The sequence below is a fragment of the Mobula birostris genome, chromosome 2 (genome assembly GCF_030028105.1).
Source record: "Mobula birostris isolate sMobBir1 chromosome 2, sMobBir1.hap1, whole genome shotgun sequence".
Lineage (NCBI taxonomy): Eukaryota > Metazoa > Chordata > Chondrichthyes > Myliobatiformes > Myliobatidae > Mobula > Mobula birostris.
Genome location: NC_092371.1, coordinates 168,563,896 through 168,588,394, shown reverse-complemented (window position 1 = coordinate 168,588,394; position 24,499 = coordinate 168,563,896). Strand labels below are relative to the sequence as shown.

Genomic DNA, 24,499 nt, shown 5'->3' with positions numbered 1-24,499 from the left:
CTGCAGAACTCCTGTTGTCTGAGTTCAGACTATTGTTTTTCTTTTCTGGTCACCTCATTATAGGAAGGATTTGAAAGCTTTAATAGGGTGTGCAGAGGAGAAGCATCAGGATTCTGTTTGCATGAGAAAACATGTCTTATGAGGAAAGGCTGAGTGAGCTAGAGCTTTTCTCGTTGGAGCAAATGAGAATGAAAAAAAATCATAGAGGTGTATAAAATGATAAGAGGCATAGATAGAGTGAACAGCCAGCACCTTTTTCCCAGGGTTGCAAAAGATCTCATTTTTAGAGTGACTGGAGAAAAGTACGGGGGTGGGGTTAGAGGTAGGTTTTTTACAGAGTGATAAATCCATGGAATGCACTGCTGGAGGTAGTGGCAGAGGCAGATTCATTAGGGACATTCAAGAAACTCGTAGATAGGCACATGGGTGATACAGAAATTGAGGGCTATGTGGGAGGAAAGAAATTTGAGTTTGGAGCCTGTGCTATAATGTTCTATGTTCTATAAGCAGGGAAAAAACTCAGACATGTATATTAAAAGATTTATTTTGAACCAAAGTCTTATTACCATTAGTGGTAACTCTGCCAAAGTAGTGTAGCAGTTAGCGTAACACTTTATAGCACCAGTGATCAGGGTTCAATTCTTGTCTGTTCTCCCCATGACTACATGAGCTTCCTCCCATATTCCAAAGACTTACAGTTAGAATTAGTGAGCTGTGGGCTCTTGTGGGCTACACAGCACAATCCTTGCTGATTTGATTTGATGCAAATGATGTATTTCACTGTATGTTTCAATGTACATGTCAGGTAACGCTAATCTTTAGCTTTATCTTTTATTTCTGCCTGTTACACCCCTGGCATTTAGGACAGCAATGAAGGCCCTCCATCTCTGATTGTGTTCAGGGCTTCCTTCATTGTGTCAGTAGCTTCCTCTTGTTTTTCAGCGACTGTCAGTTGTGCAAGTCCCCGGTGAAGACTCAGGAATACCATTGCACTCAGATGTAGAAGCATTCTTCATTGCTGTTTCTATAACAGTTTTGCTTTACCATTCAGGGTTGTTAGCCCCGACCTGAATCCCTGAACCTAGAGGATCAGTGGACTACTCTTAGTTTAGCCTCTACCCTTTGACCTTTCTGGCATAGGTGGTCCTACCAAGAGCCAAGCCATAAAGCCCTGATTCCAACCAACATAGCTGTCTGGGTCTTTGAGGCATGCAAGCCTGCAAACCATTACAAAGTTGTGGTCCTCTTGGAGGAGCTTTATCTTTATAACAATGTAAAATAGAAGTTTGTTTTTTAGTCACAACATCCATTTTTTGTTTATGATTTCTAGAATACTTAATAACTGATGGGCCTAGAATTTTTTTTATGTGTTTTAGAAACTTTTCTTTGTAAGGTACATTCAGAGGTTATTGGGATTCTAAAAATGCTTCAGAATCAATTGATTATATTGGAAATATTTTTCAGCAAGTCTGCAGTAATACCTCTCGTATATGCTGGTGTTAAAATTTATCTGGCCAAATGTCAATCAACTTTTCAAAGTGTACCCCAATATATTATCAAGTAATTTGAATACATATTTTTGCAGCAAGTCTAGTTATTTCATTTTCGCAGCAAAGTGGCTTAACTAAAGCAAATATAAAAGGTTAGGCATAAATACCAGAGGATAATGATTGACAGAAAGTTCAATAGACCAGACTATCATCTCATAAACTACAACATTAAGAAAGAATGGAAACTGAAAAAGCCTCATTGGCAGTTCACACTGTAATGATTTTCTTTATTTCTTTTTGTTCACCCATTTACAGGCAATGGTTGCATGTTACCCAGGCAATGGAACAGGATATGTACGGCATGTTGATAATCCAAATGGAGATGGACGATGTGTAACGTGTATCTATTACCTGAATAAAAATTGGGATGCACAGGTATGTAATATTCACTATTTTCAAAATAGTGCTCTTAAAGGAAGTTTACAGCAACAGGGAATAAAGAACACTATTTTAATTGAGGTGAAAAATGTCACGGTGGTGTTAACTTCCATGATTAATTTTATAAACAGACTAATGATGCTTGCCACTTGCCACATTAAGAACAGTAGTAATTCTTAATTAGGGAGCATGTACTTTGATAAGTTTGCTGTTGATAAAATTGGTTAACTATATGGAAAACTGAAACTTCCAAAAATATTTGTTGTCTGTTAACAAATTTGCTACTCTGTTAGTCCATTGGGAATTTCAATGACTGTATGCAAAACCAAAACATTTGTCTCTGTGTTAGAATTTTGCATCCAGTTAATTTTGAAATTGTGTATTTTTAAATTATTATTCAAGTCAAGAAACTTTTGATATAAGGTAGGAACTATGGAAGGATTTCATGCTGACCCACAAGGGTCTGAGAATCTGGATGGACATGGACAGATTAAAAGAGAAATGTAGGTGTCCCTGTTGCTGTATTAAGAATGTACTACTATCATTTCAGCAGCAGTTGCAGATAGAACGAACAAACTTGTAAATGTTTTGAATACACTGAAAATATGTAAACATACTTTGATAATAAATGTACTTCGAATTTTTGGGAAGCAAATTAATCCACTTAAGTGTTTTCAAATGGCGCAGAACTTAATGTTGTAAAAGTGTACAGGCTCTGACTGAATTCAGTGAGAATAGATCTCTGGGCAAAGTAGAAAAGTATGAAATATGAGAGGTTGACAAGTATATGTGTAGATAAATGCAAATTTGTTAAGCACATTTTACATACCTTAGATATTTTTATATACTTGAAAGTACTGGATGAGACGTACTAAGAAAGGTACAGCTAGTAGATCTGCTGTCTCACAGCTCCGATGACTCCCATACTGACTTTGTGAAGTTTGCGTGTTCTCTCTGTGACCATATGGGTTTTCACCCATGTATCAAAGATATGCAGTTAGTAGGATTAATTGGCTGCTGTGGTTCAGAATTAATGTAAATGGAGCTTGACTGGTCGGCACAGACTCGGTGAACCCAAGGGCCTGTTCATGTTCTGTCGGACTCTGACGTATCAATATTAGTGCTTCTGCAGATTGTTCATAAAATATATACATACGTGAAGATTTCAGTGAAAAAATACAGGAAAAAGCACATGGATTGTCAAAATATTTCTATCATTAGATAGCAGGAAGTAATAATGAAGAAGGTTGATAAAGTAAACAAGATACTAAATTTTCCAGTTTCCTGTCAAGCAATGCTCAAAATCTGCCAGTGAAACAATGTCTTGAATGAACCAGGGTTAGTTTCAAAGATCATAAGGCATAGGAGCAGAATTAGGCCATTTGGCCCATCAAGTCTGCTCCACCATTCCATAATGGCTGATTAATTATTCAAACAACTGCTGGGCACCTTTGTGTAGATCTATATGAGGCTCAGTTATAGCACAATAATATAGGAAGGATGTAAATGGAAACCTATTGAACTTTAAGTTGTGTGAATCAAGTGTTCGAACTATGCAGCATGACAAAAATTTTAAATAGAAATTAGATAAGGGGAATGAGATATTGGGGAGGAAGTATATCCAGGAGAGATAATCAAGATCATTGAAAAAGATTGTACTGTGGAAAGATCACTCTCAGTTTAGACGTTTTGTAAAACATGGGATGTTGTGGCCATTACAGAGACTTGGATGACTCGGGCAGGAATTGTGGGACGGCTGATCAGAGATAGGGTCATGGCTGCAGAAAAGGAGGAAGTCATGGAGGGATTGTCCACTGAGTCATTGTGAGTGAAGTCAGAAACAGGAAGGGGGCAATAACTCGGTGTTTTTTAACGCCAATAGTAAGGAGACATCGAGGAGCAGATAGGGAGGCAGATAGGAATGCTGCAATAATAGTAGGGTGGATGTGTTGGGTGATTTTAACTTTTCTACTATTGACTGGCATCTCCTTAGAGCAAGTGGTTTGGATGGGGTGGAGTTTGTTAGGTATATTCAAGAAGGTTTTCTGACACAGTATGTCGATAAGCCAACTAGAGGAGAGGCTGTACTAATCTGGTATTGGCAAATGAACCTGGTCAGGTATCAGATCTCTTGGTGGAAGAGCATTTTGGAGGTAGTGATCACAACTCTATTTCCGTTACCATATCACTGAAGAGGGATGGGAGCAGACAATTTGGGAAAACATTTAATTGGGGTAGGGGGAAATATGATGCTATTAGGCAGAAATGGGGGAACATAAATTGGAAGCAGATGTTCTCAGGGAAATGCACAGCAGAAATGTGGCAAGTGTTCAGGGAAGATTTGCATGGTGTTCTGCGTAGGTATGTTCCATTGAGGCAGGGAAAGGATGGTAGGATAAAAGAACCATGGTGTACAAAGGATGTAGAAGATCTAGTTAAGAAAAGAAAAGTTTGCGAAAAGTTCAACTGGATAAGTAAAAATTTTGGGCAGTAAGAGTAATTTCTATATTCACGGGGATAAACCTGTTAAGTCCTTAGTTAACCAGCTTAGAAGTTCTAAAGCAAAATAATGCATCACTAAAATTTGAATGAGTAATGGGAATATTACTATGGACCATTCTGAAATTAATGATACCTTCAGGAATTTTTATTCTCAGCTTTATACCTCTGAATCCTTTAATGGTAATGCTACTGTTATGCAATTTTTAAATAGTTTAAATATTCCTAAACTTTCTTCTGATCTCAAATTGAATGAGCCATTATCCTTAGAGGAAATATCCTCTGCTATTTCTGCTTTGCAGTCCAGTAAATCTCCTGGTCCTGATGGGTTCTCTGCAGAATTTTATAAATCATTTTCCTCATTGTTTTTATCCCAACTTAGTTTAGTTTTTTCTGATTCTTATAAACAAAATAAATTGCCTGCATCATTTGATGAGGCTTGTATTATTCTTTTAGCGAAAAAAGGCAAGGATCCATTAGAATGTGCTTCACACAGGCCCATCTTTCTATTAAATGTAGATGTTAAAATTTTAACTGAAGTTTTGGCCCATAGGCTGAAGACTACTTTACCCTTAATTATCTCTGAAGATCAATCTGGTTTTATTAAAAATCGCCTTCCCTTTTTTAATATTAGGTGTCTTTTTAATATCCTATATTCATCTTCATCGGGTGTTATGCACATTCATCTGAATGTGTTATTTCTCTTGATGCTGAAAAGGCGTTTGACTGGGTGGAGTGGCACTAATTATTTGCGGTTTTAGAAAAATTTGATTTTGGATATAATTTTATTAAGTGGATTAAGATACTATATTCTCATCTAATTGCATCAGTCTTGACTAATTCTCAGCAATTCCAACCGTTTGACCTTAAACGTGGCACCCGGCAAGGATGCCCTTTAAGTCCTTTGCTATTTGATCTGGCTATTGAGCCATTGGCAATTGTGTTTCGCAGTTGTACTGAATTGACTGGGATCTGGAGGAGCGGTCTTGAGCATAAAGTCTCTTTATACGCCGATGATTTGTTACTTTTTATATCAAACCTGACCACCTCCTTACCTTTGATGTTTTCACTTCTTAATAAATTTAGTCAGTTATCCATAAGAGTGAACTTTTCTCGATAAATAAGGAAGCACAAGCATTAGAATTTCAAAATCTCCTTTTTAAAGTAGTAAACAATTGTTTTACTTACCTTGGTATTATAGTAACAAGGAATTATAATCGCCTTTTTGATTAGAATTTCAATAATCTTTTAAATTTTACAAAACAGAATCTAGCACAGTGGTCTCCTCTGTCTATGTCTCTAATTGGGCGAATTAATGTAATTAAAATGTATATTCCTAAATTTTTACACTTATTTCAATCTTTACCTATATTTAATCCTAAAGTTTATTTTTGATTCTTTGGATTCTATTATCTCATCATACCTATGGAAAGGTAAACAGCCTAGACTTAATAAAGCTCATCTTCAAAAGCCTAAAAGAGAAGGTGGCTTGGCGTTGCCTAATTTTCGTTCATATTATTGGGCAGCCAATACTTTTGGTTCTACTTTTATAATCATTCTATTTGTCCAAGATGGGTGGCAGTGGATTTGAACGCTTATAAGGAATTATTTATTCCAGCTTTACTTGGATTTAAACTTCCTTGCCACTTGCCAAAATTTATTAATAATCCTGTAATCAGGCATACTCTGAGAGTATGGGCTCAATTTAGAAAATATCATGGCCTTTATAGTTGTTCCCTTTCTAGTCCTATTCTATACAATCATTTATTTCAACCTTCTATGCAGGATTCAACATTCCAGGACTGGTGTAGGAGAGGTATCAGGCGTTTTGAAGATATTTTTATAGACAATCGGTTTGTGACTTTTGAACAGTTGTCTACAAAGTTTAATTTACTGAATACTCATTTTTTTTTAGATATCTTCAAATGAGACATTTCATTAGCTCTTTAATACCACATTTTCCTGAACAACCTGATAAAAATGGTGTAGACTTGTTTCTTCAAATGAACCCCTTGGGTAAAGTTTTAATTTCTACTATTTGTGTCAAATTTATGAATCTCAGATGAGCCCCTTGTGATTAAATTAAAACTGCTTGGGAGCATGACTTAGGTTTTTCTTTGTCCGATGAGGTTTGGAATTCAATTCTTAAATCAGTCAATGCAATTTCTTTATGTACTTGTCATTGTCTTTTGCAGTTTAAAGTTGTCCACAGGGCTCATATGTCTAAAACCAAATTGGCGAAGTTCTATCCTGATATTAGTCCCTGGTGTGACAAATGCAAAGGAGGTGAGGCTTCCCTTATTCATATGTATTGGGCCTGTCCTACATTGGAAAAATTTTGGAAAGATGTTTTTTTTAACTTCTATATTAAATTGTCATTTGGAACCTGATCCTTTGATCGCTCTTTTCGCTACTTCTCGAGACTCTGACAAGCATTTGATCCTGGCAAAACGACAAACATTGTCTTTTGCCTCTCTTTTAGCTAGACATGCAGTACTCCCTAAGTGGAGAGATGTAGTTCCCCCTACCCATGTTCAATGGCTTAGGGATATTATGTCTTGATTAGATCTTGAAAAGATTTACTATTCACTTTCTAATTTGGACATAAAGTTCCATAAGGTGTGGGGACCTTTTCTTGAATATTTTCATAATTCTCACCTAGATTGACAGGTGTATTTTTTTTTTTCTTCCCTTGATAGTCAGATCCTGCATTTCCAGCTTTCTTTGATTCTTTGATTAGGTAGCAGGCTGCTTTTTTTCATTATTATTCATTTCTCTTTTTAATACAATATATAGTTCTGGGGTGATAAAAGTTTATCTCAAATGTTCTTTCAAATATTTATACTTGTAATGGTTGGCTTGGAGTTGGATAGTGGGTGGGTTGGGTGCTTCCCTTTCTAATTTTTCATTTTTAATATGGATGGCTTGTTCATTTGTTAAGATATGTATTTTTGCTATTTTTGTCTGTATTGCAATGATCCTCCTATTTACACTATTGATTTTTTTTCTTCTACGCTGTAGTTTGTAGAAAATCATAAATAAAACAAAAAAAAAAGTTTGCGAAAGGTTCAAGAAACTAGGTACTGCTAGAGCGCTAGAAAATTCCAAGGGTGCCAGGAAGGGGCTCAAGAATGAAATTAGGAGAGCTAGAAGGGGCCATGAAAAGGCCTTAACAAACAGGATTAAGGGAAACCCCAAGGCATTCTACAAGTATATGAAGAGCAAGAGGATGAATCGTGTGAGAATAGGATGTATCAGGAGTGAGAGAGGAAACATGAGCATGGAGCCAGAGGAGGTAGCGGAGGTACTTAATGAATACTTTGCATTCATCAACCATGTGATTGAGTTCAAGAGCCGTGAGGTAATCTTACAGCTATATAAGACCTTAGTTAGACCCCACCTGGAGTGCTGTGTTCAGTTCTGGTCACCTCATTACAGGAAGGATGTGGATACTATAGAGAAAGCAAAGGAGATTTGCAAGGATGTTGCCTGGATTGGTGGGCATACCTTATGAGAATAGGTTGAGTGAACTTGGCCTTTTCTCCTTGAAGCGACAGAAGATGAGAGGTGACCTGATAAGATGATGAGAGGCATTGATCGTGTGGATAGCCAGAGGCCTTTTCCCAGGGCTGAAATGGCTAACATAAGGGGGCATAGTTTTAAGGTGATTGGAAGCAGGTACAAGGCAGATGTCGGGGGTAGGTTTTTCACACAGAGAGTGGTGGGTGCGTGGAATGTACTGCAGTGGTAGAGGCGGATACAATAGGGTCTTTGAAGAGACTTGGATAAGTACATGGAGCTCAGAAAATAAGAGGGCTATGCAGTAGGGAAATTCTAGGCAGCTTCTAGAGTAGGTTACATGGTCGGCACAACATTGTGGGCTGAAGATGTCTCTATGGGAGGATAGTTAATTGCACTTTTCAAACTTACAACACTAATTAAACTTTGAATGGGTTCAGGTGATTGGAGTGAAAATGGAAGAGTATAAAACCTTAAAGGAATGGAGTGTAAAATCAGAAAAAATGTATTATGCAGGAGGTCAGTCCATTGTGTCCATGCCAAACAGTGAAGAACAATCCAGCCTAATTCCATTTTTCAGCCCAACATTTGGAGTCTTGTAGTCACAATTATTCAAGTGCACATGTAGATAGTATTCAAATGTGTCTAAAGTTTTGGTAGATAGTGGTAGATAAGATACTTGAACCATTTTGGCCAGAGTTACAGATTTCTCGCAACTTCTGGAAGAAAATATTTGTCATCCCTTTGCTGATTATTTGAAATTAATAATCATTCTTTAAAACCCTCTCGACCTTTAACTTCATTCACCTCAATGTTAAATGTCACTTCAACCACTTCTGTGCCAAGTCTATCCTATCCAATCCCAATAGCTAAATTATTCCCAACCTAGTATCTTTATAAATTTGAAGTAAAAGCAGAAAATGTTGGAGATGCTCAACAAGTCAAGCAACACCACGTCCATAAGATTTTACCAAATGAAATGTTGTCCTATTTCTGTCTCTCTCTCTACAGGTACTTCCTGCCCTACTGAGTATCTTCAGCACTTTCTTTCTATTACTTTTCCAGTTTTCCAGCATCTGCAGTTTTTTAAAATCTTATTATTACACTAATTCTCCAAAGTGTATATCGCAGAATTTAAACTAGAGAAAAACAAGCAATCTGTAGAAGTCACTTTAGAAGTCGATGCTTTGCATTAAGAAAGACATTGCTTACAGCTTTACTCAGTATATACTAGGAATAGTGAAATAAAAACCCTGATGTGAAACCTTTCTTCAGTTCAGACTATATGACTTCGGAGTAAGTTTTTGAAGTGGTGTTGATTTGCTGTAGTTCAAAGTAGAAGTTCGGTTACAACCAAAATGCATATTCCTGTTGCTTTTCTTCAATGTCAGAGCTACGTTTGTCCATTCAATCTTCTGATTTGTTTCAAGGAAATCTTGGCCATAGCAGTGCAACCATTCACAATTATTAAATCTTTTATAGTGTTGGAGGTCCATCTGGATGAGATCTGATTTGTTACCTCTCCAATATACATCCATTGTATACTCATGCCTTCCTCTTAATATGCACCCTCTAATCACTCTCATCGTCCCTTTGCTTATTGACCCACACTGGCATGCATTCTGCCTTTGTTTCAAATGTGAAATTTATATTCTTATTTGAAATTCCTCCATGGCCTCACCCACCACTATCTACCTAATCTCTTTCAGTACAATGTATCGAAGATCAGTGAAATTAAGTTCTGGCCTTTAGACAATCGTGGATTTTTAATTGTTCCACTGTTGATGACTGTGCTTGCAGCAGTTCGAACAATTTTTTTGCAATTTTCTATTCTTCATTCTTGGATGACATTGCTTCTGTTAAACTGTTTCTTCATTTGTCCAATGCCAATTCTCTGCAACACTGGGAGCTTTTGAACTAGATTACGGTTGTAGAAACTTCTAATTGTTGTGACTGAAGCATTTCATCTCTAAAACTTGGGAGTAAACTTAAAGTGACATTCTGAAGGATAAATTTGGAGAAAGTGTTAGGGTCCTAATGAATATGTCTTCTTAATGCCCTGAGTTGTGGTAGCATTGTGCTAGATGTTATGTTACCGTGGCGCTGAATACAACTGTTCAGAATAGAAATAGGCTCTTCAGCCTGACTCATCTATGCCAACGAAGTTACGTTACTGAGGTAGTCAGTGTTTGGCTTGTGTCCCTCTGAACCTTCCCTATCCCTATACTGTCCAAATGTCATATAAATGTTGTAACTGTACTTCTATCACTTCTTCTGCAGCTCTTCCATATACCCACGACTCTGTCTCCCCTACCCAGGGAAAGACTTTAGCTATTCATCTTATCTATGTCCCTCATCTTATCTATATTTTGTGTAACTCTATTGAATGGAACAAGAACAACTACCACTAAATAAGAAGTAACATACTATACAACTATGTTAAGATTGATCAGCAAATTCAAGTTCTGCCAATATAGGCTCATCCCTCAGTGTCCTTTGCACCAAGGATAAAAGTCCTAACCTATCCAGCCTCTCTTATAACCCACAACCTCCATTTTAGGTAACATCCTCATAAATCAGTTTTGCACTTTCTCCAATTTAACAATTTTAGTAAGGATCAAGGCCATAATTAGAGAGATTGTGATGTCAAGAATCCAGCTTTTTGTATTAGGAAACATTTTAATAGTCTTATAGCCGCAGGATAGAAGCTGCCTTTGAGCCTGTTGGTAAGGTGCTTTCAGGCTTTTTTATCTTCTACTCAATGGTGACGTGGGGGTGTGCGGAGAAGAAGGAATGTCTGGGCTGGCTGAAATCATTGATTCTATTGGCTACTTTACTGATGCATTGAGAAGTGTAGACAAACTATGTGGATGGTGTTTGGAGAATGCCCAATCTAATATTAAGAAGCTGCTTAATAAGTACTTTTGTTTTAAAACCTGCGAAAGTTGTAATAAACTATGGGCAAATTCCTTGTTATCACTGTTGAGCTATGGAAAAATATTGAGTATGAAGGAATATCATCAAAATGGAAAGCTTCCAGTGCTAAATAATGTGACAGTTCACTGCTTTAATGTAGTGAATTGGCAGATTTGAGCTCTTAACATCACAGTTTAGTGATTGTTGAGTTATTTTAATATGGAGTAAGGAAATTTGGTGCAAGAAGGTACATTCTTAGATTATGCTTGCTATATTTCTTTTTTTTTAAATTTTATTTTTATTTGGATAAGGAATTCACAAATATCATGTACTTTTTTCACACATATAACCTTTTCCATTTTTTTATATGTATAAAACTACAATTATTTATACATTCTTAAGTACACATTGAGATGATATAAAAGGAAAATAAACATTTAAATAGATAATTATGTACTGTGGTAAATCTAACCTATTAGGCTAAGTAATGCTCGCTATATTTCATATTCCTGTTTTGAACTTGTGTTTGTGAGATTATTTCAAAAAATCAGCGTGCTGTTTTAATTGATCTCCAATTATAAAAATTCTCAGTTTCACTGAGTTGATTCATGAAATTCTTGCTGTATAAATAATCATGGCATCAAGTTGCATGAAAATTCTTATAAATACATTAGGCTTTCCACAACTGTAACACAGTGAATTCTGGTGAATTGGGACACATTGTGACCAGTACATTTTGTCCCAATTAAGTGGCTATCCCAATTACCCAAAGTTTCATGGAAATAAGACCATAAGACATAGCAGAATTAGGCCATCTAGCCCATCGGGTCTGCTCTGCCATTCAATCATGGCTGATCCTTTTCTCTATCTCCTCCTCAGCCCCAGTTCCCGGCCTTCTCCTCGTAACCTTTGATGTCATGTCCAATCAAGAACCTATCAATCTCTGCCTTAAATACACCCAATAACCTGGCCTCCACAGCTGCACGTGGCAACAAATTCCACAGATTCACAAACAACAGGAATTCTGCAGATGCTGGAAATTCAAGCAACACACATAAAAGTTGCTGGTGAACGCAGCAGGCCAGGCAGCATCTCTAGGAAGAGGTACAGTCGACGTTTCAGGCCGAGACCCTTCGTCAGGACTAACTGAAGGAAGAGTGAGTAAGGGATTTGAAAGTTGGAGGGGGAGGGGAGATCCAAAATGATAGGAGAAGACAAGAGGGGGAGGGATGGAGCCAAGAGCTGGACAGGTGATTGGCAAAAGGGATACGAGAGGATCATGGGACAGGAGGTCCGGGAAGAAAGACAAGGTGGGGGGGACCCAGAGGACGGGCAATGGGTATATTCAGAGGGTCAGAGGGAGAAAAAGGAGAGTGAGAGAAAGAATGTGTGTATAAAAATAAGTAACAGATGGGGTACGAGGGGGAGGTGGGGCATTAGCGGAAGTTAGAGAAGTCGATGTTCATGCCATCAGGTTGGAGGCTACCCAGACGGAATATAAGGTGTTGTTCCTCCAACCTGAGTGTGGCTTCATCTTTACAGTAGAGGAGGCCGTGGATAGACATGTCAGAATGGGAATGGGATGTGGAATTAAAATGTGTGGCCACTGGGAGATCCTGCTTTCTCTGGCGGACAGAGCGTAGATATTCAGCAAAGCGGTCTCCCAGTCTGCGTCGGGTCTCGCCAATATATAAAAGGCCACATCGGGAGCACCGGACGCAGTATATCACCCCAGTCGACTCACAGGTGAAGTGTTGCCTCACCTGGAAGGACTGTTTGGGGCCCTGAATGGTGGTAAGGGGGAAAGTGTCAGGGCATGTGTAGCACTTGTTCCGCTTACACGGATAAGTGCCAGGAGGGAGATCAGTGGGGAGGGATGGGAGGGACGAATGGACAAGAGAGTTGCGTAGGGAGCGATCCCTGCGGAATGCGGGGGGGGGGGTGGGGGGAGGGAAAGATGTGCTTAGTGGTGGGATCCCGTTGGAGGTGGCGGAAGCTACGGAGAATAATATATTGGACCCGGAGGTTGGTGGGGTGGTAGGTGAGGACCAGGGGAACCCTATTCCTAGTGGGGTGGCGGGAGGATGGAGTGAGAGCAGATGTACGTGAAATGGGGGAGGTGCGTTTAAGAGCAGAGTTGATAGTGGAGGAAGGGAAGCCCCTTTCTTTAAAAAAGGAAGATATCTCCCTCGTCCTAGAATGAAAAGCCTCATCCTGAGAGCAGATGCGGCGGAGACGGAGGAATCGCAAGAAGGGGATGGCGTTTTTGCAAGAGACAGGGTGAGAAGAGGAATAGTCCAGATAGCTGTGAGAGTCAATAGGCTTATAGTAGACATCAGTGGATAAGCTGTCTCCAGAGACAGAGACAGAAAGATCTAGAAAGGGGAGGGAAGTGTCGGAAATGGACCAGGTAAACTTGAGGGCAGGGTGAAATTTGGAGGCAAAGTTAATAAAGTCAACGAGTTCTGCATGTGTGCAGGAAGCAGCACCAATGCAGTCGTCGATGTAGCGAAGATAAAGTGGGGGACAGATACCAGAATAGGCACGGAACATAGATTGTTCCACAAAGCCAACAAAAAGGCAGGCATAGCTAGGACCCATACGGGTGCCCATAGCTACACCTTTAGTTTGGAGGAAGTGGGAGGAGCCAAAGGAGAAATGATTAAGAGTAAGGACTAATTCTGCTAGACGGAGCAGAGTGGTGGTGGAGGGGAACTGATTAGGTCTGGAATCCAAAAAGAAGCGTAGAGCTTTGAGACCTTCCTGATGGGGGATGGAAGTATATAGGGACTGGACATCCATGGTGAAAATAAAGCGGTGGGGGCCAGGGAACTTAAAATCATCAAAAAGTTTAAGAGCGTGAGAAGTGTCACGAACATAGGTCGGAAGGGATTGAACAAGGGGGGATAAAACCGTGTCGAGGTATGCAGAAACGAGTTCGGTGGGGCAGGAGCAAGCTGAGACAATAGGACGACCAGGACAGGCAGGTTTGTGGATCTTGGGTAGGAGGTAGAAACGGGAAGTGCGAGGTGTGGGAACTATAAGGTTGGTAGCAGTGGATGGGAGATCCCCTGAGCGGATAAAGTTGGTGATGGTGTGGGAGACAATGGCCTGGTGCTCCTTAGTGGGGTCACGATCGAGGGGTAAATAAGAGGAGGTATCCGCGAGTTGTCGCTGTGCCTCGCATTCAAAGTGATTGCGCAACCACCAACTGCGACTCCAGCCTTGAACTCCAGGCCGGGTCTTTATGTGCTGCTATTGTGACTCCCGTCTCCCCTTCCTCCACCAATACTCTGCAACCCCGTCTCCCTCAGATCCCACCGTCAGCTCCTGGGCCCTCAGAGGCTCTATCTTCCTCTCACCCCAACCCTCCCCTCTCCATTGACACCCCCAGCCTCCCCCCTCCCCCCTCTGATCCCAGCTCTCATCCGTGCCGGGTCTTTACCATCCCCTCTGACCTTCAACTGTCTGAGGCAGAATGCTCTGTCCTCAGTAAGGGCCTCACCTTTGTCTCCCTTCGCCCACACCTCAGCGAGTTCCGTGTTCGCCATGATGCAGAACTTTTCTTCTGCCGTCTCCAAGCCTACTTCTTCGGCAAGGACTCTTCCACCCCCACCGATGACCCCTTCTCCCATCTTCAACCCTCCTCTTCTTCATGGACACCCCGCTCTGGTCTTCTGCCTGCTCTGGATCTCTTTATCGCTAACTGCCGACAGGACTTCACCACACCTTGTCCCCATTCCAACCTCACTCCTTCCGAACGCTCTGCTCTCCACTCCCTCCGCACTAATCCTAACCTTATTATTAAACCCGCCGATAAGTGGGGTGCTGTTGTAGTCTGGCGTACTGACCTCTACCTTGCCGAGGCACAGCGACAACTCACGGATACCTCCTCTTATTTACCCCTCGATCGTGACCCCACTAAGGAGCAGCAGGCCATTGTCTCCCACGCCATCACCGACTTTATCTGCTCAGGGGATCTCCCATCCACTGCTACCAACCTTATAGTTCCCACACCCCGCACTTCCCGTATCTACCTCCTACCCAAGATCCACAAACCTGCCTGTCCTGGCCGTCCTTTTGTCCTATCGTCCTATTGCTCCTGCCCAACTGAACTCTTTTCTGCATACCTCAACACTGTCTTTTTCCCCCTTGTTCAATCCCTTCCGACCTATGTTCGTGACACTTCTCACGCTCTTAAACTTTTCGATGATTTTAAGTTCCCTGGCCCCCACCGCTTTATTTTCACCATGGATGTCCAGTCCCTATATACTTCCATCCCCCATCAGGAAGGTCTCAAAGCTCTACGCTTTTTGGATTCCAGACCTAATCATTTCCCCTCTACCACCACTCTGCTCCGTCTAGCGGAATTAGTCCTTACTCTTAATAATTTCTCCTTTGGCTCCTCCCACTTCCTCCAAACTAAAGGTGTAGCTATGGGCACCCGTATGGGTCCTAGCTATGCCTGCCTTTTTGTTGGCTTTGTGGAACAATCTATGTTCCGTGCCTATTCTGGTAGCTGTCCCCCACTTTTCCTTCGCTACATCAACGACTGCATTGGCGCTGCTTCCTACACGCATGCAGAATTCGTTGACTTTATTAACTTTGCCTCCAATTTTCACCCTGCCCTCAAGTTTACCTGGTCCATTTCCGACACTTCCCTCCTCTTTCTAGATCTTTCTGTCTCTGTCTCTGGAGACAGCTTATCCACTGATGTCTACTATAAGCCTACTGACTCTCACAGCTATCTGGACTATTCCTCTTCTCATCCTGTCTCTTGCAAAAACGCCATCCCCTTCTCGCAATTCCTCCGTCTCCACCGCATCTGCTCTCAGGATGAGGCTTTTCATTCTAGGACGAGGGAGATGTCTTCCTTTTTTAAAGAAAGGGGCTTCCCTTCCTCCACTATCAACTCTGCTCTTAAACGCATCTCCCCCATTTCACGTACATCTGCTCTCACTCCATCCTCCCGCCACCCCACTAGGAATAGGGTTCCCCTGGTCCTCACCTACCACCCCACCAGCCCCGGGTCCAACATATTATTCTCCGTAACTTCCGCCACCTCCAACGGGATCCCACCACTAAGCACATCTTTCCCTCCCCCCCTCTTTCTGCATTCCGCAGGGATCACTCCCTACGCAACTCCCTTGTCCATTCCCCATCCCTCCCCACTGATCTCCCTCCTGGCACTTATCCGTGTAAGCGGAACAAGTGCTACACATGCCCTTACACTTCCTCCCTTACCACCATTCAGGGCCCCAAACAGTCCTTCCAGGTGAGGCAACACTTCACCTGTGAGTCGACTGGGGTGATATACTGCGTCCGGTGCTCCCGATGTGGCCTTTTATATATTGGCGAGACCCGACGCAGACTGGGAGACTGCTTTGCTGAACATCTACGCTCTGTCCGCCAGAGAAAGCAGGATCTCCCAGTGGCCACACATTTTAATTCCACATCCCATTCCCATTCTGACATGTCTATCCACGGCCTCCTCTACTGTAAAGATGAAGCCACACTCAGGTTGGAGGAACAACACCTTATGTTCCGTCTGGGTAGCCTCCAACCTGATGGCATGAACATCGACTTCTCTAACTTCTGCTAAGGCCCCACCTCCCCCTCGTACCCCATCTGTTACTTATTTTTATACACACATTCTTTCTCTTACTCTCCTTTTTCTCCCTCTGTCCCTCTGAATATACCCGTTGCCCATCCTCTGGGTCCCCCCACCCCACCCCGTCTTTCTTCCCGGACCTCCTGTCCCATGATCCTCTCATATCCCTTTTGCCTATCACCTGTCCAGCTCTTGGCTCCATCCCTCCCGCTCCTGTCTTCTCCTATCATTTTGGATCTCCCCCTCCCCCTCCCCCTCCAACTTTCAAATCCCTTACTCACTCTTCCTTCAGTTAGTCCTGACGAAGGGTCTCGGCCTGAAACGTCAACTGTACCTCTTCCTAGAGATGCTGCCTGGCCTGCTGCATTCACCAGCAACTTTTATGTGTGTTCCACAGATTCACCACCCTTTGGCTAAAGAAATTTCTCCGCATCTCTGTTCTGAAAGGGTGCCCCTCTATCCTGAGGCTGTGCCCTCTTGTCCTAGACTCTCCCACCATGGGAATAGTTTAAAAGGTATAAAAAAACAAACTGCCATTTAACTGAGCAACAAATTCTACATTTAAATGAAATACAGAACAAATTAGAACACTATTAGTAGTACTACAGTACACTAAAACTATGTATTACTTCCTAATAGTTATTGACCAAGGAATTCATCCAGTGTATGTGGCTGTTCTTTTGATTGACTGTACAACCCTCTCACTGTGGCTCGTAACAAACTTGGCTCGTTAGCTAACTCTGGCTAACAGGCATGTGAATCAGCATTGCATGGGTAACAGTGAGGAGGCCACCTTCAATTAGCAACACCCTTCTAGGATTGGTATGAATCAGGTTCAACCAGTCCGTAATCCAATGATGGAACGAAAATTGTAAGTACTGTCCCATGCAAAGTTATCGTTCGCCAGGAAATAACAGACCTTACACTGGCATAAACTTAAGTGTAAACTGTTATTTGGGTGGGGTGGGGGGAAGAAAAGGGCCTTGTACCGTTAAACCAGTCTAAATATGCACGTAAACTTTGGAGCTAATTTCTGGCATAGTTGGGATGCTTTGCTTTGATTATTCATGCGCTGTACCCACAGTTAGAACTTCCCTTGAAGACCATTTTGAACGAACTGGCAAACTCAGGACTATTGGTACTTCCTCCTTTAAACTACTCGTCTGCACGAAGTCCTTCTTACAATAGAGTCTCCCCTTCAGATGGGATCCTCCGAGCATCTTCCCTTGTGCTCTTCTCTGTACCTCCGAACAAAAAAAACCTAAAACCAGACTGTTCTTCAGAAATCTGATCCTCCCCAGCTCTCTCGAATATTCTATGGCATCCCATTGGACAGAATGTTACAGCACAATATCAAACAAACCCAGTTGGCTGATGCAACATTCCGAGGTTAAGCAAATGCTCCTTATCTCAGCCGAAGCCAAAACACTAGCCTATGAAGCTTAACTAACAGAACACACTATGTTTGCAGAAAACTGTTAAAATAAAAATACCTCACAGGATAGCAGTAGAAGCACAATAAAACATGTTCTTAACCAGGGCATTACAATAGTAAATCAGGGGTTCCCAGACTTTTTTTTAATGTCATGGATCCTTGCCATTAACTGAGGGATCCTGGGCCCAAAATTGGGAAGCCCTGCTGTCAGTGAACAAAATCAGCGCAGACACCATGAAGCTAGTAACTGCTCTTATATAATGCCTTCGATGATTGCATCCTCCAAATCTTTATTTTCATTTTAACATTGTAACATTCAAGGTGATTATTGAAGCCTTCAAATTTTTCATAGTTCCTAATCTGTTGAAGTAGTGAAATCATTTTATTTTCACTTATGGCCATTTACTGACATCTTCAAGCCTAAATGCTTAAAACTGCAATGACAAAAACAGTTCTGGATAACTGCTTATTTCTCACCAACTATCAGTGACAAAAATTGCCTGCTTTTTGAAACACACAGAACTGACGCGATTTAAAAACCGTTTGCTCTAACATGGAACACACATAAAAGTTGCTGGTGAACGCAGCAGGCCAGGACGAAGGGTCTCGGCCTGAAACGTCGACTGCACCTCTTCCTAGAGATGCTGCCTGGCCTGCTGCGTTCACCAGTCCTGACGAAGAGTCTCGGCCTGAAACGTCGACTGCACCTCTTCCTAGAGATGCTGCCTGGCCTGCTGCGTTCACCAGCAACTTTTATGTGTGTTGCTTGAATTTCCAGCATCTGCAGAATTCCTTTTGTTTGCTCTAACATGGAATTGTGTCTCACGGCCATGCAAGTGCACATAGCTGATGCTAGTTAGAAACTTTTCGGCAACGGTCTCGTGTCGCAATTAAGTTGCATAGTGTCCCAAATAAGTGGCTGTCCCAATTAACTGGAATCCACTGTTTATACAGTGTACTTCTAGGTCCTCCAAGTACACCTGCTTTCATAACATCACACCTTAAAAAATGGTAAGGATTCTGAAACAATGGATATAATTTTAACTACATTTACTTTTTGTTATTTTAAACAAATGTTTTTGTTACAACAATAAGAGGGAATTTTATGCAGCAAGCTTTTTACATTATGTTTAAGCCATGATGGTAAAACCCAGTGGCACTCACTCAAATCTGTTTGAATATCTTTTTGTTATATATATATGCATTAGTTCAGAATCAGATTTATTATCACTGTGTTATATGACATGAAATTTGGTTTGCAGTAGCAGTACAGTGTAAAGATATAAAATTAATATAAACTATAAAAGAGATAAATGGGGCAAAAATAAATGGACCCCTCAAAAATATGATGGCAGAGTGAAAGAAGCTGTTTCTGAATCATTGACTGTGGGTCTTCAGGCTCCTATACCTCCTCCATGAAGGTAGCAATGAGAAGAGGTCATGTCCAGGGTGTCTTCAATAGAAATTTGCAAGTCTTTGGTAATATGCCAAATCTCCTCAGACTCCTCATGAAGTAGACAAGCTGGCATACCTTCATGATTGCATCAATATGTTGGACCCAGGATAGATCTTCTGAGATATTGAAGCCCAGGAGCTTGAAGCTGCTCACTCCTTCCACCACTGACCCCTCAATGAGGACTGGTGCATGTTCTCCTTATCCACACTGAAGCCAACAATTAATTCTGTGTTCTTGCTGACACTGAGTGCAAGGTTGTTGTTGTTGTGTCACTCCTCAACCAGTTGATCTCTCTCACCTTGATGGTGCCTCCTGATTGCCATCTGGGAATTTACTACAACAGTGGTGTCATCTGAAAATTTATAAATGGCTGTTGTGTATTTAGCCACACCGTCACGAATGTAGAGAGGGTAGAGCAGTGGATTAAGAACATACCCTTGAGGTGCACCTGTGTTGAATATCGGCAAGGAGTAGATGTTATCACTGATCCTTACTGACTCTGGTCTTCCAGTGAGGAAGTTGAGAATTAAGTTGCAGAATTCATTACAATGAATTCCTGTAACATGAGTAATGAATTTCTGATCATCAATAACACTTTATGCTGCTACCTTTGTTTACTGTGCTACACCAGGACAGTCCTATATCCAGACAGTTTAAAAATTTCAGATATGCATAGCCAAGCTACTGAAATTCCAGTGAGGGTTGAAGGTTCTCCAGAATTAACTTTCAGCACCACCTGTTGTGCATTGTTGGTACAGACTGATACTGATTTTTTTTTACAGATAATACAATTTATTTGAATACTTTGCAGTTATTATTTATATTAAATAACTATTTTATATTTTACTTTATTCATTTTAAAATTTTGTTTTATTTCTTTTATGTTAGATTTACATCAGAATCTGGTTTGTTATCTCTGATGTATTCAAGATCCAAGATTGTTTAATGTCCTTGCCAGTGCACAAATATAAAGGAGATTCTAGTTAATTTGTGCACATCAGCACCTGTACATCTTGGCCCATTTAAGTGGCTGTCCCAAATCAGCTGGAAATAGTTTAAAAGGAATAAAAAAGACAAACTACTATTTAACTGAATAAAATGATGAATTTAAGGAAATACATAATAACTCAGAATGCTAATAAAACTATAAAACCGTATTAGTTCCTAATAATTATAAAGGGAAGAATTTATCCCTTTAATCGATTGATCTTTTGATCGATTGTAGATTAACAAATTCAGTGCAGGCAACAGGAGCAGATGATGGACTGCCTTCATGCAATAGAGGAATTCATTCAGTGTATGCTGACATGTTCTTTTGATTGACTCAAAATGAACAAAATCTGTGCAAATAGTGGACTACAGTGCTTTCCGTGATTGCATCCTCCAAATTATTATTTTAATTGTAACATTCAAGATGATTGTCTATAACTTCAAATTATTTGTAGTGAATAACTTGCTGAAGTAGTGAAATTATTTCAGTTTTTCATTCCTGGCCGTTTTGGCAGCTCCAAGCCTGAATGCTTGAAACCACAGTGAGTAAACAGTTCTGAATTGTCTTACTGCTTATTTCTTCCCAACTATCAGTGACAAAAATCTTTTTTTTTTACACACACACACACACACACACACACACACACACACACACACACACACACACACACACACACACACACACCCCCCAATTTAAAATTTCTTCTTTCTAAGCACAGTATAGTGTCTATAACAACTGCACAAGTGCATAGTGTTCCAAATAAACAGAGGGAATCCCGGCTATTTTCGCAAGTAGTTTTGGTTCTTTAAGATTTGTCCCAAATAAGCAGCAGCCCTGACTAATCGATGGCTCAATTAACCTGAGGCCACTGTAATTGTTACTCTGATTCAGATGCAGCACAGAAAAAAAACACAATAAGACAAAGAACACAGTAATAAAAAACACAGTAAAATAGTTCATATACATAGGTTGATTGTCTTTCCATAAAGTGACGCTAAGTGCAGGAGTGTCTGTACATAAGATGACTCGAACAATAAATGATAAAGTAGTGTGATAGTGCCATGGAATTTGTTGTTTTGTGGCAGCGGTTCAGGGCAAGACATAAAAATTACTATAAGTTACAAAAAGAAATAAAATAAACAAATAGTTCAAAAGAGGGATAGTGAAGTGGTGTTTATGGACCATTCAGAAATCTGATGGCAGAGAGGAAGAAGCTGTTCCTAAAATGTTGTGTGTGGGTCTTCAAGCTCATGTACCACTTCCCAGATGGTAGTAATGAGAATCAGAATCGGAATCGGGTTTATTATCACCAGCATGTTAAATATGTTAACTTAGCAGCAGCTGCAGCTGTTCAATGCAATACATAATAAAGAAGGGAAAAAATTGGTTGCTGCGACACCATTCCACTAGTTGGCATGTCTCACTCCTGTACGCCCTCTTGTCACCATCTGAGATTACCAACAATGGATGTATCATCATCAAATTTGATCTATGCCGAGCCACACAATCATGGGTATAGAGAGAGTAGAATAGTGGGCTAAGCACACACCTCTGAGGTGCACCAATGTTGATCATCAGCAAAGTGGAGATGTTATCACCAATCCACACAGATTGTCGTCTTCTGGTTAGGAAGTGGAGGATCCAATTGCAGAGGGAGATACAGAGGCCCAGATTCTGCAACTTCTCAATCAGGATTGTGGGAATAATGGTATTAAATGCCGAGCTATAGTCGATGAACAGCATCCTGACATGTTGTCCAGGTAGTCTAAAGCCTTGTAGAGAGCCATTGAGATTGCATCTGCCGTTGATCTATTGTGGCGATAGGCAAATTGCAATGGGTCCAGTTCCTTGCTGAGGCAGGAGTTCAGTCTAGTCATGACCAACCTCTCAAAGCATTTCATCACTGTAGATGTGAGTGCTACTGGGCAATAGTCATTAAGGCAGCTCACATTACAGGTGTCCCCCGCTTTTCGAACGTTTGTTTTACAAAACTTCACTGTTATGAAGGACCTACATTAGTTCCCAGTTTTCACTTTCAGAACATGTTTTCACTGTTATGAAGAAAGGCAGCGCGCGAAAAATAAACAGCGCGCACCCCGAGCAGCCGCTGTCCCTCGGATTTCGAACGGCATTCTCACCGGCATTGCTTAAACGCATGCCTGTGAGCAGCTGTTAGCAAGATGAGTTCTATGGTATCAGAAAAGCCTGAAAGAGCTCGTAAGGGTGTTACACTTAGCATAAAACTAGACATAATTAAGCATTTTGATCGTGGAGAACGAAGTAAGGACAAAGTGAGTTTGGCTTGTGGAAGCTGACGAAGATGATGTTGAAGAGGTTTTGGCATCCCATGACCAAGAACTGATGCAATTGGAAGAAGAAAGGATAACAATCGAAACCGAATGCAGTAGCGAACTGAACGTGAAACAACTGCATGAGATTTGCGCTGCAATGATAAAGTACAATGAAAAATGCGCGAGGTTCAGCAGTCAAGCAAGCCTTCCACAACAGCCACAGCAGATGACGAACCTCGACCTTCGTCATCGAGGCAGGCAGTCATAGGAGAAGATGAGCTACCTGCTGTAATGGAAACAAACGACGAGATGACACCCCAGTGTCCCACCACCCCAACACCCAGGCCGTGGACAGATACCAATTTGCGGAGAATACAGCGGTAGCCAGGAGGCACACGGTGCATCTTTAAGAAAAAAGCGGAAATAAACATGCTAATTAATTAGGTGCCGCCCGGCACGTAATTGTTGGCCCAGATCAGTGCTGATTTCCAATTGCGTTGTCTTTGATCTGGGCCGACAATTACGTGTCGGTGGCACCTAATTAATTAGCATGTTTATTTTGGCTTTTTTCTTAAAGATGTGCTGTGTATCTCCCGGCTACCGCCGCACCCCTGCATGCTTCACGGTTTGGTATTGGTCGGTGGCCTGGAGGGTGGGGGCCACTGCACCACCCAACCTGTGACGACTCAGTCTAACACACCATCATCAGTATGCTTGGCGATGAACCAATTCCGGTAAGTGATACTACACTGTACATACATTATTTCTACTTTATATAGGCTGTGTATTTTTACATGTTATTTGGTATGATTTGGCAGCTTCATAGCTTAAAGATTACTGGAGAGTGCTTGCGCCATGATTTTGCCAACAGCGCTTGCGTGAGATTTTCTGCCGATGGCGCTTGTGTGAGAATTTTGCTACGAAGAACAGTGCAGTAATGATTGTGGAAAAGTATTTCTACTTTATATAGGCTGTGTATTTATCATATCATTCCTGCTTTTACTATATGTTACTGTTTTTTTTAGGTTTTATGTGTTATTTGGCATGATTTGGTAGGTCATTTTTGGGTCTGCGAACGCTCACAAAATTTTCCCATATAAATAAGTGGTAATTGCTTCTTCGCTTTACAACATTTTGGCTTACGAACCATTTCATAGGAACGCTGTACCTTCGGATGGCGGGGGAAACCTGTATTCTTCTTGGGACTGGTATTGTTGCCTTTTTGAAGCAAGTGGAACTTCCGCTGTAGCAGTGAGAGGTCGAAGAAGTCCTTGAATACTCCTGCCAGTTGGTTGGCACAGGTTTTCAGAGCCTTACCAGGTACTCCATCGGGACTTTCCTCCTTGTGAGTGTTCACCCTCTTTAAAGTCAGCCTAATATCGGCCTCTGAGACAAAGATCACAGGGTCATCTGGTGCAGCAAGGATCTTCACGGCTGTAATTGTGTTCTCCCTTTCAAAGCGTGCATAGAAGGCGTTGAGTTCGTCTGGTAATGAAGCATCGCTGCCATGCATGCTATTGGGTTTCATGTTAAAGGGCATGTCCTGAATAGTGAGGTTCCTCAATGATAGAATCAGAAACAGGAGGACACATCTTGGCTCCTTCAGCCTAGTCCCCTATATCGTAAAATCACTGCTGATCTGATAGTAATCTTACTTGTCATAGAGTCATAGAGAAGTACAGCAGAAAAACAGGCCCTTTGGCCCATCTAGTCTGCGCAGAACCATTTGAACTGCCTACTCCCATTTTCATTTACTCATAATAACCTTTCATCTCTAAGACCAAGAGATTTAGGAGTAGAATTGAGCCATTTGGCCCACTGAATCTGCTATGCCATTCAATCATGGCTGATCA

General features: G+C 41.2%; 1 protein-coding gene across 10 annotated transcripts in view; it reads left to right on the top strand.

Annotated features, from left to right (window-relative positions):
- Positions 1-24,499, top strand: part of egln1a (egl-9 family hypoxia-inducible factor 1a) — a 104,764-nt gene that overhangs the window by 61,308 nt on the left and 18,957 nt on the right. For 5 of the 10 annotated variants that reach the window (XR_011884990.1, XR_011884991.1, XR_011884988.1 and 2 more), the window contains exon 2: positions 1,806-1,925. The exons of 1 other annotated variant lie outside the window; for it this stretch is intronic. Coding sequence is in view for 4 of the 9 variants with exons in the window: in XM_072251061.1 (XP_072107162.1) it covers positions 1,806-1,925 (120 nt within the window). In the remaining 5 variants the exon portion in view is untranslated. Of the gene's footprint in view, positions 1-1,805; positions 1,926-6,622; positions 6,714-11,741; positions 12,009-23,803; positions 23,967-24,499 lie in introns of those variants that run through there. 4 more of the 10 variants (XR_011884987.1, XM_072251062.1, XM_072251064.1 and 1 more) reach the window with 4 other exon arrangements.